The sequence below is a fragment of the Falco punctatus genome, assembly GCF_963210335.1.
Source record: "Falco punctatus genome assembly, chromosome: 1".
NCBI classification, from domain to species: Eukaryota; Metazoa; Chordata; class Aves; order Falconiformes; family Falconidae; genus Falco; species Falco punctatus.
Window position 1 is genome coordinate 118,635,578 of NC_137580.1, and position 17,931 is coordinate 118,653,508.

At 44.2% G+C, this 17,931-nt stretch overlaps 1 protein-coding gene across 5 annotated transcripts in view; it reads left to right on the forward strand.

Annotated features, from left to right (window-relative positions):
• GAS7 (growth arrest specific 7) overlaps positions 1-17,931 on the forward strand; it is a 103,305-nt gene that overhangs the window by 75,708 nt on the left and 9,666 nt on the right. For all 5 annotated transcript variants that reach the window (XM_080380782.1, XM_080380781.1, XM_080380783.1 and 2 more), the window contains 6 exons: positions 3,613-3,687; positions 6,887-6,965; positions 10,924-11,052; positions 13,086-13,209; positions 15,360-15,439; positions 17,811-17,909. In XM_080380782.1, coding sequence (XP_080236908.1) covers positions 3,613-3,687; positions 6,887-6,965; positions 10,924-11,052; positions 13,086-13,209; positions 15,360-15,439; positions 17,811-17,909 — 586 coding nt within the window. The remainder of the gene's footprint in view (positions 1-3,612; positions 3,688-6,886; positions 6,966-10,923; positions 11,053-13,085; positions 13,210-15,359; positions 15,440-17,810; positions 17,910-17,931) is intronic.

A 17,931-nucleotide genomic window follows, 5' to 3' on the forward strand; every position in this document is an offset into this window, starting at 1 on the left:
ACTGAGCGATTATGTGTTCTTTCAGTTCTTGTTGACAAAGACAGGGTTATAATACAGACTTTGAATTTTAATAAGACAGACCTCAAGAAAGGGAGAAAAAAAATAGTAAATTGACTGAAATGAAAGATCAAGGGTGTAGGTGTGAAAGAAGGAAAGAACTTTAAATCAAAAATGAAAGTATGGTCCAGCATTTGCATTCAAGTAAGCACTGCAAAATGGCCAAGAAAATCTGCAGACTGAATAGCATCAGCCTCTCCAAGTAGAAGTAGTAATGTTTTTATTAGCAAAGGAACATGGTCTTAGGCTTTTGACCACTCACTTTTTAATTGACCGGGCTGTGCTTAGAAAATTTAAAATAAATAGCAGATTATTCAGCGACATGAAAAGAAATACAAGCAGGAGGATGGCTGTAGTGAGTCTGATGGAGGTCTGTCTAGCCCACTGACTTTAATCTGACCGTGGCAGTACTGACTGCGTAAGAGGAAAAGAGCATGAGAGTCTCTGTCCTCCCAGCATCCAATAACCAGAAGTTTGGGCTTTCCAGAGCCAGAGTTTGCCTTAGGTCTGCCATGTTCAGCAGATACTTGCAAACATCTTCACTGTTGTTTTAATATTTTTGACTCTTTTTGTATTGTTGACCACTGCAACAATCTGTAGAAGACTTCTGCAATTTATGCACTACAGGATAAGTAATTATGCTTCTGTTGTCTGATAATTTAATTGTTGCGTCCTAATCTGGAGAAGTAGTGTAAGAAGACTTATAGTCACTGTCTTGACACAGTGACAGTTGTGTAGATGGCTGTCAGATACCCTCTATCACCTTTTCTCTGTGTTCCCCGTGTTGTCTTAATCTATTTAGTTTCTTCTTGCATGGTAGTCACATCAGATCATCTTTGCCTCCCTCTGCAGCGCTGTAGTTTTTCTTTATCCGTTATAACATGGCATGACTGAAATTATTTGAGCATGGGCACATGAAGTACTTCATTTCAAAACAAACCAAAAAAAAAGGCACAAGAGAGCATGGAAGAAACATCCAAAGAGCAACTAGAATTAATAAAATCAAGAGAGTATGGGTCAAATGCACATATAATCTGTAATGCTTCTGATTACACAGGGAATGAAATGCTGAAAGTTTTCAAAGAGATTAGTGGAAACAGGTTATTTTGGTTTGAAGGTGGAGTTATGGTGAAGCAGCTGGGTGGATTTCTGGAGGTAGGATCGCAAAGCTCGGGGCTCCATGTGTACTGATGTACTGGTGTTTCACAGTCACCGCAATCCAGAGTTTAAAAGGTGTTTATGTTATCCAGGGCCAGGAGGCGTATTTTTTTGCTTTTTGACATTTATCTTCACCTTGGTTTTTAGCCTCTTTTGAAATGTTCAGCGTGTTCTGGCCGCAGGATGGCAGGCTGTGTTGGAACAATTTATGACTGCCAACTGGGGCTCTTAAGCAATAACCAATTCACCTTTTTATTGTTTGGGTTGTTTTGTTGTTATTCCCTTTCGCCAGGCAGTCTGCCCTATAAGTAGTGCCATCCACCTGCAATACAAGTAATGCTTGAAATCTCAGAGCCTGGACCAAAGCTGGGACCAGTGAGGAGCACTTCCACCAAAGCTAGTGGCTTTGCATGTAGGGTGCCACGCTTAGGACAGGCACTGATGGCAGCGTACGTGGTGTGTCTTATGTGTGATTGTGAAAATCACGAGGCTTCCTTTTGTCTTGTGTTCAATACTTTACCGGCTACAGCAGTATCAAGGACAAACTTCACAGGGTTTCAAATTCATTACTTTCATAGCAAACCTTTAGAATAGAAGATGGTTATTCCTCTGTTCATGAGACAAAGGACTGGGACACAGATTATGTCAGGGTCTGTCTGTAGGGGCAGCTCAGAACAGTCAGCAGATCAGCTAGCACCTTTGCATACCTAGCATCCCTAAGGCAATCACTCAAAGGCATCCTTAAGCCAAAATCCGGCAGGAATAAAGTTGCACAGTAAAGAACGTAGACCAGAGCTTTGGTTGGGAACTCCTGGTAACTGAGGCAAAAGCATGGAGCCCTGACTTTGGGCTGGACACTTAGATATTTATCTCAGCTACATTTAGACATTTGCATGTTTATTACAGTTGACCTGTGCTCCCTTTCCAGTTCATAGAAGTTGCCACTTCTGAGACAAGATTAGCCTCATCCTCAAGTAGGTATCTGAAGTAGGTCAGGTGAAATGTGCCTGGGTAAAGCCCTTTTCCTAGTGAGGTCCTAAACCACAGCGTAGCCTTTGGTGCTGAACAGCTGTACTGGTTGGCCTTGCTACAGCAGGTGTGGGGAGCTGGCTAGTTTTGTTCTTATGGGGCAGGGAAGAAGAGGACCCCACGTGCTGGGTGAGGTCGGTAGTTGCAGTGTGCCAGACCGAGCTGGGTATCACCCTGGCCCTCAGCCAGCTGCATCCCACAGATTCTGAGTTCAGCAGCTCAGAATACCAGACCCCTCTTAGCTAGCTCAAGGGACCCCTTTTGTCTCAGATGTGCCGTGCATAACAGTGCTTGCTTAACTAGCTACTGCAAAATGGGCATGCCAAAAACCTCCCCCATTCTGTCTTCTCACTGGAAGGAGATGAATTTCAAACCAGGTTTTTCCCCAGCTTGTATGGAATCAGTAGTTGCTCTGCCTGGGCGCCCCTGAGCACACTCTTGGAGATGCTCTGTTGAGCAAGCTAGTTTGAAAAACAGCAAATAGCCAATTGTTTGCCCTAGTGGGGATCATGTATACCTTGCAAACATTTCACTAGGAGAAGATCTCGGGGAAGACAAGAGGTGGGCTTCAGGCATGATGCATGTCTCTTCAGCCAGCAACTGCTTCTTCTCTTCCTGCTGTACCATCAGCACTTACCCTTGTCCCCTCGCTCAACAGCTATGCTGCTGCTTCTCCTGCAGCCATTTGCCCAGTGGTAGTGTGCCAGCAGCTTCCCTCTTCTGCACCCGTACTGCTGGCACGCTCCGATCCTGTTCCTGGTGTGGTGCTGCTGAGCGAATGGAGAGGACAGGGCAGTGGGAGGGATGGGTGAAGGGCAGGGGCTCACCACCACGTGTTGGTGACAAAGCCCCTGCCACATCTTCACCAGTTTTGTCACCTGTGATAGGGAGCAGGAAACACTGAATGTCCCTAGGAAACATGCGGTCCAGCACCCCAAACCTCGTTTGGATTTCTCCTGTATCGCTGCATTCCTTCATCTTTGCTTCAAGGATGCGGACCTCACGTTTAGCAGCAGACCGAAACACATGCTTCTCAAGTGAGCCCCATTTTGCAGACAGTCCGTGTTGCACAGTAGAAACACTCTGTCCTTGTTATGTGCTCTCCAGAACTGTAGCTTTTCCTTCTAATTTTATCACACATGCTGTCCTGCATATATCCTGCTCTTGCCACTGCATTTTTAGCATATGGAGGGGAGAGACGGATCCTGAAACTGGTGCTGCAGAGCACTGGAGACTGAAGGGAAAATTCCTGTGGCAAGATCTGTTAAAATGCAGAAAATGTCCTTAGATTATGTGTGTGGGTTTCTGCCTTAAAGCTTACTTACTGCTGTCTTTTTATTTTCTGTGTCTCTGTGTGTGTGAGTGTAGGATAAAGATTGAGGAGGAATACGCTAAGAACCTGTCCAAACTGTCTCAGAATTCCTTGGCTGCTCAGGAAGAAGGGTAAGTGTGTGTCTGTGACTTTTGCAGAAGACAAGAATTTTAATGTAAAAGGTGTTCCCCCCTGCAGGTACATGTATTTTTTCTGAGCTCTCCTTTGAGTAGAGGTTTATTTCACTTGGCCTCCTGGCTGTGCTGGGCAAGATAGAATTGCTTTGGAGTATTTTTTTTTTTTTTTTTAAGATGTTCATGGTCAATTTGTAGGTATGTGTATCAAACGTGTTGCATTTCCAATAATGTGTTTATGTTATCCTTGTTCTAGCCAGCACTAGTTCCTTTAAGGATTAGCATGTATAAGTACTAAATTACTTTGAATATGGAAGAATATATGGAATATATATACTGCTGAAAGTAGATTCTTAAGGTCAGGCCAATAGAATTGGAGCAGCACAGAGAGAGAATGGAAAAGTCTCTTCTCATCATTCATTCGTTGGCCCTCCGAGAAAAGCAGCAGTTTGTTCCTTATTTACAGCATGTTCACACTTTGGAAGTTATTAAGAAGGTATGGGGCAACGCACTTTGGACTAGATTGCAGTTCTGCAGTGATAATGAGAGGACACCACTCCTGAAGGATTAAAGTTGTTGTCTCTATCTGGGACAACACAAACCTTCTAAGCACTGAAAGCCAAGGTTGGGAATTACTGTCCTCGCTCTAGTTCTGAAACTGTGTTTCTCCTGGTAGTGAAGGTCCACAAGGTGTTTGCTCAGATTGCAGCAGGCAAGGACAGAAATCGTGAGAGGTGAACTAGGCTGTTAGCGACAGTGGTTCCTGTTCTTCTTTCCCCTTTAGGGGTGGGTGTTAACCTGCTCCTAGCAAAGCTAAACCCACTTTCTTCCACATCCTCCTCCCACTTTCTCCTACCCCTAGTAGGAGAAGAGGGGAGTGCCTGAAAAAATGATGGGGAAGGAAACTAGGGGAGCGTAGATGAAAAGGGAGGGAATGAGGAGCAAAGCATAAAAAATGTTCAAGTAGGGAACTGAAGGGGACATGAAACGGCACGCAGAGAAGGAGCACTGCCTGGTGGTGCTCTGCCCGGAGGGGTGGCAAGGTGAGGGAATGGAAGGAGATCCAGCTGGAATTTGTCCTCCTGGTGTTGTGGTGGCCCAACTGGCTAGGGCCAGGGAGAGGCTAGTGAAGAGATCCCAGAGACTGATGAGGCCCAGGAAAGGGAAAAATGCCATTTAAGAAAGTGAGGGAGGAAGAGCAGCCAGCAGGAAGGTCTGGAAGAACTAAAAGTGTGACTGCAGCCTAGCCCGCTCAAGGTAAGCATTGGCCAGGGTCTTCCTCTCGTTTCTGAGAGGGTATGAGTCTGGAGACCCCATGAACTGGTTTCACGCAGCAGTTACTGCTGCTGGTTTCATACTCTGCAGAGCATTTTCCAACTTGGCTGTCCCACAGTCTGTGGAACTGACAGAAAGTATGGGCTGTCCCTCCAGGGTCCTCTGCCCTCCGCTGGTGGTAAGAAGACCCACCATCATGTGTGTGGGTGGGACATGAGGGTGACAAGATGCAAGTGATTTGTGGTATCAGGATGGTTCTGTCCAAGCTGCTGTGAGTACAGTGCTGCTGCAAGTCCACAGAAGGTGATACAATCCGTGGTCACTTAAGGCATTGTATTTGGACAAGAGATGCAGAAGATACTTAGCAGGCTGAAATGCCTTCTTAAAATAGTGCCAGTGAGAACTGGATGGTGGGAGGAGGGACCTCAGGGTGGGACTAAGGAAGAAGAGCTGGGAGCACTTAGGTAAGTGAAACAATCTCAGGTTGTTTAGCTGTGATGACCACCGTACTTGAAGACTCAGTCATTGGAGCAACATCAGAGATTACAGATCATTATTTTGAAACTGCAGATGACAGGCAATTTTTCAGGCTGTCAGGAAGTGACAAATAGGACTGTCTTTGAAAAGGAGTTGTGGGAGAGAGAAGGAGCCAGGAAATGGTAGATCGCTCAGCTTTATTTAACCTCTGCAAAGTGGTGGAATAAACCATCAGGCTTTCTAGAAGCACTTAGTGAAAACTAAGGTGATGAACAGTTATTGTGGATGCATACGATGTCAAGCCAACTTAAATTCTACCAGTGATGGAGTAACAGAAGTAGTCAGCATCATAGCTCTTAGTTTAGTATAGCTTTTTGCAATGAGAGATTCTTGTAGGCCGGCAAGAGAAATGTGGCCTAAATAAAGCCTGAGGTGCAAAACTAGGTAAGAAGTCATACCCGCTACTTATAAAAAGTGCAGAAAGTAGCTGTGGAGTGAGATCCCATATGGTTCGTCCCAGTTCCAGGTATTTTTCAATGTTTTTGTTAATGACCTATGATAGAATAAATACTGGGTTTACTGTAATCAGAGATGAGGCAAAGGTTGGAAGGATGGTATGTACAATTTGAAGAAAAGATTGCAATTTGAATTACTCTGTTAAACTAGAGAAATTAACTGAAAATAATGAAGATGTGTTTCAATGAGGACAAAGTACCAGGTTTTATACTTTCACAGGATGTTAAAGATACAGTTACATAACGGTCTGTGGGAGAAGGATCTGGCTGTAGTGAATCACAAGCTTATTCATCAACAACTTCGCGCTGTTGTCTAAAAAAGCATAGATATGCAGAGGAAAGTGTGTCTGATACAAAATAATCTGTTACCAGTTTAGCAACTGGAAGACTTCCGCTGGAAGATGGTGTAGTTCTGGTTATGTGCTTTAAGAGGAATCTACGCTGCTGGAGGGGGTCTAGAGGAGCACACCTAACCTGCCGTCATCTAGAAAATAATATGTCTGAAGGAAAAAGAAGATAGAGTAATTTTCAAATATTGAAAAGCTGCTCCAAGGAGAAGTAGAATAATCTGTTCACCAAAAGTCGGGTGTAAAGTAGAAGAGTCAATGGAAAAACTGCATTGGTGAAGATATATTTTAAAGATTAGCAAAGAAAAACTTTGTTATGGTAAGGATAAGATCCTGAAGTATCTTGCTTATGGAGACTGTGGCATCTCTGTAACTGGAGATCATTGTGAACAGTGTTTTCACAGATCTGCTGCATACAATGCTGATATAGTTCTGCCTTGGTCACAGAGATCAGTTATCTTCTCAGATTTCTACTATCACTTTTCTGCGATTTTGCTGAGCAAGATACGGTGTCTGTCTGACAGATCTCGCTGGGAGGATGTGCAGAAGATGGGGCTTTGATCATTGTCACTGTTTTTTCAGCACACTAGGAGAGGCTTGGGCTCAGCTAAAGAAGAGTCTAGCTGATGAAGCAGAGGTTCATCTCAAATTTTCTTCTAAGGTAAATAGTTCTTCATTTTGCAAATATTTTTGCCCTGTAATTGATGTGGATCTCCCTTCAGTGCTTGTTAGTGGGGAAAATACACATGCATATGGTACAGATTTAGAAGAATGAACATGTTGGTTAACAAACTTACTGAAACCCCATCTGTTCTTCCTGACAAAATCATAGTTCATTTAACCTACCTGATGAGTAAGTTAAAACACATCTAGCCTTAATTTTTCATAAAAAAAGAAGGAAAACTGATTCTAGAGGTTATTCACGTAGGGCTCTAAGTTCCAGCCTGTTCAAGTAAATTTACCTAGAGCTTGTACACATTACTTCTGTAGAGGAAGAAATACAAAGTAATATTTAGCTTCTCAACTGGAATCTACTGTATCTGTCTAGAAGGAAGAGAACCAGGACTCTTGACTTCTTTGTATCATTAGCCTTTCTGAAAAGTGCACAGGGAACTTTTATTTCATGTTATTTTTGGATCTACTCTCAAGTGATGCCCAAGGACATTTCTTGTAGAAATTACGGTATTTATCTGTTTTTTTCCTACCACATCTGACATATTCACGTGTGCGGTTTCATTGTGTTAACCTCTGTGGGTGATCAAGTTCAACACAGTGGCAGATACCTGAGCACAACAGCCATGTTCTGGAGGAAAATTATAGCTCTGCACCGTTTGTAAGCGATTATGCAGAGGTTACTGAGGCAACCAGCTGCTGCCTTGGTAACCTGCTGCTCTGCTTCAGACTTCTACTTCAGGGCTGTAATTAGTAAAATACTTTTTACTCCCCGTTGTCATCCCGTATTGTTTTCCAAGAGGAAGAAATGCACCCTGGAGTGGTGTGTATGTGTAGGCAGGCAATGTATAGGGGCTCTGTCATTGTTTTACTTTTCCTTAAGCTGTGCACAGAAACTCCTGTAGCACCCCCTGAACTCTCCCCGCTCTTCCCATACCTGCTTTGGGAGTTCCTAGTTCCAACTTTCTTCTATTAACAGAGTTTTTAAACATATTGATTATTGCTGTTACTTTCAGAGAAGTTATTCTTAGAATTAGTAATTAACATTTCTTGTTGGTCGTCGAACGAAACCAGTCACTGCTGGCACAAGCAGTCAGCACGGTGCAGAGCACGCCAAGGGTATTCAAACATAAACACCAGCCATGAAGACGTTGAACAAGTCCTGTGACAGTCCTTCATAGCACCATTACAGTGGGGGTGACGGAACAGATCAGAGAAGGTGACAGCACTCTCGTGGTGCTCGGACATAACATATTAGTACAGTACTAATGCCTGTGCAGACTAGCATGGCAGCTGTAGATACATGCACACGAGGAATACTTCAGGAAGGCTGTCACGGCACTGAAGCTCTTCTCCAGCTATCTAATTATCCTTCACTGAGCTCCAGGAGGTGAGTTCTGCTGGAAAAGAAGATGCACGTGTATTGTACTAGTTGAAGTCATGGTGGGCTGGCCTGGATATGGTGATGTGTTACCAGCCATTCTGGAAATGGTGCTGATGGAGCAAGGGAAAAAATAAGTACTTGTGAAATCAGAGGAATTTTTGAAGTGTACCTTTTGATAACTCAGCTGTGTAGTTTCTCTAGCATTTAACATTGGGATTAACCGTATGCCTCTTTTTTCTGCCTGAGTCTCTACCACACTGGCACAGAGGTACAGGGTCTCTGTCCTATACCTCATAACTTCTTTTAGCAGCCTTCTTGAGATATCAAATCCTTTGTCACTTCTCACCCATTCAGTGACGGGTGTCAGAGTTGTCTGTATACACTGGTGCTTTAAATCTCTTGACCTTAGGAAAGTAGTTTATGTTTTTGTCATTTATTACATGCATTCAAAAGCCTTTTAGCAAGACCTTCTAGAAAAAAATAAATATGGCCAACTATAATCTGATATTTAAAAGCCTGTGTCGTTCACATGTGAGTCTATTTTGACAGCTTATGGTACCTCTTGCAAGATGGAAGTTCAAGCAACATAATGATGCTAGAAGAATGATGACTGCCTTCACTAAGAAGTCAGTCTCTCTGATTCCCAAAACACAAAACTGGAGAAAGCAGTTGCCTTGTTTGTATTTTGAGCCTCCTGGTGATGCATTTCCCGTTTTTATGAGGATCTCAGAATATCCCATCCCACGTGAAGTAAACAAGTATCTTTACTTTCTATTAGGCAAGTAGAACTATCAGTGAAACGCCCCCGTTTGGTGTGTCCCTGTCCCTGGGGATTTTTATAAGGGTTTTCACAGCGATGCCTGCTTATGTCAGATGAGTCACATTGCCACTTCTTCCACCGAGGGTGACTCATGTTGGGTTGTTTCCCCAGGTTCATCCATTTATTAATGCAGCAGTCTGAAGGGAATGCAGGCTGTGTAGCTAGTTCATACTCAGCTGGACACAGACATCTTGATCAACTGTAATATATTGCTTCTGGAGTTCACTGAAGCCATGCAGAACTTCTCTCTGTTCCAGTTCTTGTTCCACTGAGCATTGACAGTGCTCCTAGTGCACTGTAGGTTTGCACCTCTGTTCTTGAGAGAGCTTGTGTAACCATGCTGGACCACAGAGTTGTGAACCGTTCTTTATGAGCTTGCCTGGGCCATCCTGATAAGACTGTCATAAAAATATTGTCCATAATTTTCTAGTCCATCATCCACCCCCCGAGTCAGAGCAGGACTTAGTGGATCAAGTGAGCTACGTCTTTGTCTAGCAGAGCCTTGAATATCTCGAAGGACAGAGATTTCACGACCTCTCTGGTCAACCTGTTCCAGTGCCCAGCTACCGTTCTAGTGATTTTTATTTTTTTTCTATTTAAATTACATTTAACCTGAACCTCCCAAAAGCTCGGTTGTCTCTTGTGATATTTCCTGGCCCTGTGAAAAAGAGTTTGACCCTGTTACCCTTGTATCTGACCTTCCGATAGCCGTAGGCTATATTAGATCACTGTGGTGCCAGTCTATCTGCCTAAACAAGGTGTGCTTTAGGCTTGTTTAACCTCTCTAGAATGTGTGCTGTAGGGTCTTGGCTGTCTTTGTAGCCTCTCTCCATTAGAAGGCTGTAGAGAGCTTGAATAAAGTTTTCTTTTTCATTAAAATAGCACTGAAGAAAGGCCAAAAATATTTGCCTTCAGCAGCTATTTGACACTGTTCCACTTTGGGCCATGTCAGGTGATTACAGACCCAGCTCGCCTGTGTTGGCAGAATCCAGCATCCCCACGGGGGGGGCGATAATAGAAAAGGAAGTATTTGGTTGCTTCTGGGGAAGTGAAACATCTGTATCCCTTCAGAGCACGTTTCCTAGATGTCAGAATTGTGTATCAGAAAGTCGAAGAGCAGTGTGATACAAACTCTTATCAAGAGTTATTACTGACTGTCGAGTCACACGTGCTGTCTAGATTAATCTCTCCTGAGTTCATTTCGTGGTTTAAGTAGTGCCACTCCTTGAAAGAGTTTCAACTAAATACTCAGGCTTCTGTTTAGGCTCTTTATATTTGGCAGAAATACATAAAATGTGCCCACGTTTGATCTCCTTTCACTATATAGGGAATATAGATATGTCACCAGGGTCCGCTGGCTCACCCTGCTGCAGTCAGGGTTGGCTGCTTTACTTTGTGTATTTTGGGGTTTTTAAGCAAGTTGCAGTGGTTAGGCCAGAGTCAGAGCACCCTGGGTAATGCTCTGGATTTGACCTGTGGTTTGATCTTACATGTAAGAGATTTAACAGGGAGAGAGGAAGGCAAGGTTTCTGTCCTTTTGCTCCCTTCAGTAAATATTCCCTTAACGGAGTTAACTCTGAAGAGCTGAGTTTTGCAGTAGCTTCAGTCAGAACTCTTGGGGAGGAGCAGCATCGCTGTATGGCACGTGTATCGTTTCCTCTGGCCTGTCTGCTCAGCAGAAGAGCTAGTAATTAGTGCTCAGCTCCTCGTTATTGCCATTTCTTCCTTTGTTTTCGTCACCAGCTTCAGAGCGAGGTGGAGAAACCCCTGCTCAACTTCAGAGAGAACTTCAAGAAAGACATGAAGAAGTGTGACCACCATATTGCAGACTTACGGAAGCACCTGGCCAGCCGCTATGCAGCCGTTGAAAAGGTGGGAGCAGAGAGCAAACTGGAGAGTTTTATGAGATACTGCTGGTTTCAACACTAGAGCAGCTGCCCCATGAAAAATTTCTGTTCTGCCACAGAGAACCACAAAGGTTTCTGCTGAGTGTTTCTTGCTGTTAGCTATGCTTGCTGGGCCCCAGATGTTTGCTGCTTAGCTGAGATTTGGGGAACTGGGGGCTACAGGCAGGGCTAATGCATTCCTGCTGAACTGGGGTTTTGTTTCATCCTCCCCTTCCCAATTAGGGATGGTATATTTCTAGTATATATAATGAAAATGCTGCTTGCTCATGTGCATCTGGAAGTTGCATCTATTGCCCTCAAAATTTAAAAAAAAATGCCTTAGAATAGCAGCAGGGTCAGGCCAAGGGCTTGCTTGGCTCGGTCTCCTCGTGCAGTGGCTAGAAGCAGATGGCCGAGGGAGGCAGCCTGAACTGGGCACGGCAAGCCACAAACCAGCTCCCAGTTCCCATTTTCTGCACCTCACAGCAAACATCTTCACCTGAGGAACCCAGGCACCAGTGGCACCCTAGGATCAGGGCTGGTTTAGCACGAGCGTCCAGCAGGTAGCTGATGTTGTGATGTAGGGGGAGTTAGAGCCACAAAAAGTCCTCTCTCTTTGTGGGTGTAACAGCAGGCAGGAAGCGGGATACCCCGTGCCTCAGCTGCCAAAACGCTTGGGCCAAATGGTATCTTCTTGTGGTTTGCTCTTGGGTGTGAGTTGGAAAGGAAAGTACCGTGCTCAGTCAGCTCAGAAGGTTGGTTGGGCTTTCATTGCAGATCAGCGTGCACATGAGAAAGTTAACCCGGGTTCAGAATTATTGCAGGATACGCAAGGTTGCTAGTCTGTATGTATGCAGGGAAGGCATTTTTCAGCAAAACAAAAGTTCTTCACAGCCATATCTGCAACGGAACACAGTCCTCCGTAGGGATATTGAAAAGGATGAATTAGTAGATCCTCGAGAAGGAATAAAAGAAGGGAAGAACCGCCTGCAGTGTGCCTGATGCAGCACGCAGCTGCTCAGCAGCTGGTTTTCCTGCGGCTCCCTCTTGTGACCTGCCAAAGCACGAGTGGGGCTTCGGGACCTGCCCCTCGAAACCAGCCGAGGGATGGTGCCTCCGGGCTGTTGTAACTGGCGGGCTGCTGTGACTGCAGAAGGCTGCAAGGTGCTCGCAAAATGTAATCATCCGAATCTAGTTTGAAACGCTGTAACTGGATAAAGAATAAATGTGGCTTATTTTGTAACAAATCGCTCCAAACCAAGTTATTTTTATTCGGCATACATAGGCAGCCTTGGCAGATGTGGTGACCATATGCATATGTGGTAGCGATGTTTATTTCTTCCAACACTTTATTAATTTGCCTGTGTAAGTTCGGTACGGATACTGATAAATCAGGTTTTAAAAGCCTGAAGAACTTTAAGGTAATTTAAATAATTAGTTGTAACCGGGTCTCAGGTTCTTGATTTCTACAGTACAAACCACTATTGTCAGGAATCTAAATTAATTTTTTCTGAAATAAGTCTAAAAGTTTCTATTGTCAGTTTTTTCTGATAAATATATATTGAATCCAGGAGGTACTTAAAATTTTTTTTCTAAGAGACTTGAAATTCTTTCAACAATTTAGATCCTAAGAAAAGCAAATAGGAGAGCTGTCTTGGTGGTGCTGGTTAAAACATTTGGAAGAAGCTCTAGCTCCCCTTTCTTCCAGAAATAGTGAAAAAGTGACTAAGAAACACAGAAATCTGACGATGTCTCTCATACTGTGCCTTTCTAAGAACCTGTGAAGAGCTGGGATGCTTTTGTGATCTGTTGGTGACGGCTTCTCTGTGGTGGTAGGCCACTTTGTTGAATACCACAGGGTGTACTAAGAACTTGAGTCCCCGTTAGGACCCAGTTTTATGCAGAGTCCCTGAACTCTTACTGATAAGTGTATGTGTGTGTGAAGGGGTCTGAAATGGCTGAAAGCAGCCGGCAGCACTTTTCCTCTATAACCTGTGACTCTTCTTTATTTACTCCAAGGCCCGGAAAGCCTTGACAGAGAGACAGAAGGACCTGGAAATGAAAACACAGCAGCTGGAGGTGAAGCTCAGCAACAAGACAGAAGAGGAAATTAAGAAAGCGAGACGGAAGTCCACTCAGGCGGGTGAGTGCCTGTGCCTCTCGGTGGTGCGAGGTAAGCGCAGCCCCGCAGGGAGCAGGAGCAAGATGGGATGCAACCTCCCATCCACCCACCTCTCTTGTTTTTTAGTATTGTAGCTACAAAGTCGAAGTGAACCATGCTACAGATCTGTTTGGTATTAAATCCTCTGGAGAAACAAGCCTAGTTTTTTCCAGGTCAGACATCGCACAACGATGATTTTGATCATTGGGTAGAGAACAGTAAAAGGAGGATGAATTGGCCTTTTGTTTTGTTAAAATGTGCTGAGGTAACTGTGAAACTTTCAAAGTCAGACGCAAAGAAGCTCAGCTGAGGATGTTTCCTCCTTAAGTCATAGTTCCTTCTTTCCTAAATCAGTCACCCACAACTATGTGGGTGCCTGTTGTTACTGTGTTTTTCCTTGACAGTGAGCTTTTTGTCTTTTTTCCGCTGCTAGTAGCAATTAAAATGATTTCTGTTCAGGTGATAGTGAGGTGTGTGTGCTATATTGTACTGAGGACACAGCTACTTGATGTCACCTACACGTGTTTTACAGAGGCTCAAACCGCTCCTATAGGATCCATCAGGAATTGTCTTTCTTGAGATCCACAAAGCTGATGTGTGCAGCTCTGTTAGTACCTTTGCTGAAAACACATTTTAACTAGGGCTTCCATGTTTCATCCCTTCATGAGTCCACTCCTTGGCAGAGTGGTCCTTCATAGTTCTGAGGCATTTAAAACTTCAGGATAGGCTGTCTGGGATTTGAGGAGGCATTTGCAGTGTGAAAAAAGTGAACATTTATATGTTCATTTGAGGAGAAGCAAGCTACATGTTAGCCACAGGAAGCTTTATGAGGGATGCTCTTTATCCATCTGCAAATTCACAGCCTCTCTCTGTTCTCTTGGGTCCTCAGAAATTATTTGTAATAGATACTTATTGAACAAGCAAGGGAGAGCAGAAGATCAGATGGAAGTAACCCCGAGTTTGGTGTGAGTCTCTCCATCGCTCTGTGCCACTGCTGTGGTGTGTGGCAGGGGTGGACCTGCCCCATCCCCACAGGCAGTGCTACCCACACTCTGGCTGGGGTGCTGCGACGTGCACAGCAGCGACATGTAGTCATCTGGCTCTGAAATGAGGCTGCTGTAAGTGGACGATAGGACTAGAGAGCTCTAGACCAGCCCTTCTGGTTGCTGATACGTGGCGTTGCTTTCTGCTCTCGTAGCGTGTTTCATGGCTTTCCTCTTCCTGGCTGTACAGTGGCTCAGACTCACTTGGGTGAGTGGAGGCTAAGCCCAAGTCAGATAGCTCCTTAGGAGCCTCCTGGCATGGGAGTGCCATGAGTTTGGACTTCTCATGTCAGACTAGGCATCCCCGGTCTTGGTGGATAGGCTTATTATCAAGCTTTAAGCCCCAAATCCTGGTTTCTTCATGGAGTCTGGTTGCTGCCCCAGGTTCTAAGTCCATGAGAGATTTCCAGATGCATTTCCTACTTTGACACTTGTTTGTGGAGTCCTGTTCTTGAAGCTTGATTCATCCCCAGTTTATGTATAAAGACCTTTTTGCACCTAAAAGAGCAGGGTGACTTTAAGCCCTGGACTTAGGCATCATCAGATCATTAGGGAAATTGTAACTGAGCCTCATTGAAAGAAAAAAGAGAATTTACTAACTGGAAAGCAGTAATCTCTGAGACCCGCCTTCCAGATTTTCCACCTACCTTTCCTTCTCCATTAGAGCAGAGACCTGCAACAAAGAAAAATTTGAAATAATCGCAGCTTATTGTGTTACTGTCCTGAATGTGGGAGGAAGCCAGAGCTCAGCTGGAATTGTGCATCTTCAGAGGCGTGAGAGTGCATGACTGTGCAGCTGGGTTGAGGTAGCAAATAAGCATCTGTCAATCTTGGACAGCTTGAGCCTGACTCTTTGCTCCCACTTTAAACAGACCTGTCTTAGAATGCAGTCTCACCTACAGAGTGCTACCCTGCAGCTCAATAGCTGATTATTATTTCCTTCCCATTTTAATTATTTTATTTTTCAGAGATAACTTTATGTCTATGACCGTTTTTTCTTAACTGAAGTAACCCTCTGTGTCTGTCTACAAAACCTGAACTGCACGCTGGCTACAGAAGACTAATGTGTGGCTGCCTTGAACTTTTCAGGAGATGACCTGATGCGCTGCGTTGATCTTTACAATCAAGCCCAGTCAAAGTGGTTTGAGGAAATGGTGACCACCACTCTGGTATGTAACTCTGTGTAGCATCTTGTATGTCTAGCATTGCAAAATTGTAATTGTGTATAATATTAATCAGTCATAGCTAGCTACAGTGCAAAGCAGTGTGAAAAATTGGGTGATGAATCTCCCATTGTATTTCCCGTTCTCAGTTCTAATAAAAACTTATTTCTCCCTTCCCCTAACGATATAATAATTTTTTTGCAGAAGGCATTAAAACAGTTCAGGGCTGCGTAGGGGGCCAGAACACTGGAATTGTCCCCAGGAAGGATGAAATAATACGCAAGGAAGACATGGAAGAATGTGATAAATCACTGAATCCATTTATGCATTAATGAATCTTTGTAATCCATGATTTTACAATTTCTTCACAAGTATTGCTAGCTCAGAAAAGGCATGCTTTAATTGCCTATTGTTCTGTTTCTCTGAGGATAGCACAGCTCATAGTATTCACTGTAAGGGCACATACCTTTGGGGTTAAGTCACTAAGATGCCAAGATACAGCTTTGATGAGCTGTGTTCCTTGAAATACCTGTAATTTGGCTTTAGGGCTCCTCCCTCATGTCGTTCCTTAGAGCCTTTCTGGACAACAGCCCATCGCTTTTAAAAGTGGGAAATAAAAATATCTTTTGCATGTGTCTTTCTCATTGGACAAACACAAAACTGTAAACTCCCCCTAATAAGAAACAGAGTAATAAATTGCTCGGCATTTGGAAGTGTGTCAGTGCGATATTTAAACTGCAGTAAATAAATAACAACAGATGGGCAGAATGGAAAACCAGGAGGCAGATATCTTCCCAAAAGCAGAACAAGAGAGAGAAAGTTTGCTGTTCCTATACATACGGGATCTGATTCTGCTCTCACCTTTACTGGTGGTTTCTCAGTGCTGCAAATGACACTGACCATCAGTGCCACCGTGTCCAGATATGGCCAGGTGTGATAGCTGTGATAGTCACACACAAAGAAGTGTGACTCAGAAGTGCACTAGTAACAGTTCAAGAGGGGAGTCATGGCCTGCAGGCTGCACAGCAGGTTTTGTAAGTTGTGAAACTCAGGCTGAGAAGCATTTGAAGGTAAGTCTTGGTACACACAAATATAAAATCTAAATTGAAAAACAGTCTGCATCTGATCAGCTCAGATACAGATCGGTTCATATGCAATACAAAGTTGAGTGAGTCAAGGGCTGAAGATGGTGTTTCCTTGCATATCTTCCTCCCTGAAGCTTCTGGTGCAGATACAACAGATGTTCTGCATATGGCATGCTTACCAGCACTAGCACACTCAATTCTGTGTTCTGGTCCTGCACATCTGTGCCCTGAGTAAGGGAGTCTGAGTTCAAAGTGGGTCCTTTTATCCATAAGGGCAGTACATCAACTGGCAACAACAGGAGCTCAGTCCTGTCCATACCATAAACGCCTTTGCTCTTCCTCCCCAGGCAGATAGTCTGCCACCTGAGATTTTTGTGCTGTAATGAAAAATCTGTTTCCCGAAAGATGTTTAACAAATTGCAGGTAGCACTGTGAGGGCAATGTAGCAGCCTGCCTGCTTGTAGATGCTCAGGTTGCGCTCCACCATGATGCCCATTAAATGAACACCAGAAATGCCCTCTGAAGGCAGGTTTTTTGAGATTTGGCCCCATTGATGTGCCTATGAATGCAGAGCTTTCTAGTGATGCAGCAAAGTCCATTACAATGTATGTGTTTAAAGGCAGGCTTCCATAGCATGCTGCTTCCACTGCTCCCACTCAGATGGGCAAGAAGGGGCTAAATGCAGATTTTGGATTATAATATCCGATTCCAGGAGAAGGAGAAGGAAGAAATCAGGAGGAAAGTTAGAAATCACTGGCCTTTTTCAAGTAAAGCATTGCTAGGGTCTGCTTACTGCCAGCTGAGCAAGGTGAAGACTTGTCCCAGCTCATCATCTGATGAACAGATACAACTGCTCTTACAGGTGTCTGGTTAGACCAAGGGCAGTCATGCCTCTGAGCCATACACCCCAGTGCAGCCTCCTGCTTCCCTAAGGAATCGCTGTAACTTCTTGAGCTAGTAATAAAGCATGCAAAACTTTTTGCAGGAAGTAGATTCCCTCTTGCTTGCAGCATCCCTGAAGACAGTACTTCCTCTCTCTGCCTCGGTTGTCTCAGTTTTGGAAAGGTTTCCACCTTCTTTTCTGTTGCTAGGCTCAGGCTGAAGTGTCTTCTGTTGCTTGCTGTCTCTGATTCCCTGCAAATTAGAGGGATGTGCAGCCACAGAATTCAGCCCCAGAGTATGACCCTGGGGTAGTATCGCACTGACTGGCAGCCTTTTGTGTGTCATCCTTTTTCTGGGTCTTCAAGCTCAGCTTCCAAGAAAAATATGGACTTGTTTTTCTTCATGTCCAGGAGCTTGAGAGACTAGAAGTTGAAAGGGTGGAGATGATACGGCAGCATCTTTGCCAGTATACACAGCTGCGGCATGAGACAGACATGTTCAACCAAAGTGTAAGTCTGCATTTTGTTCGGT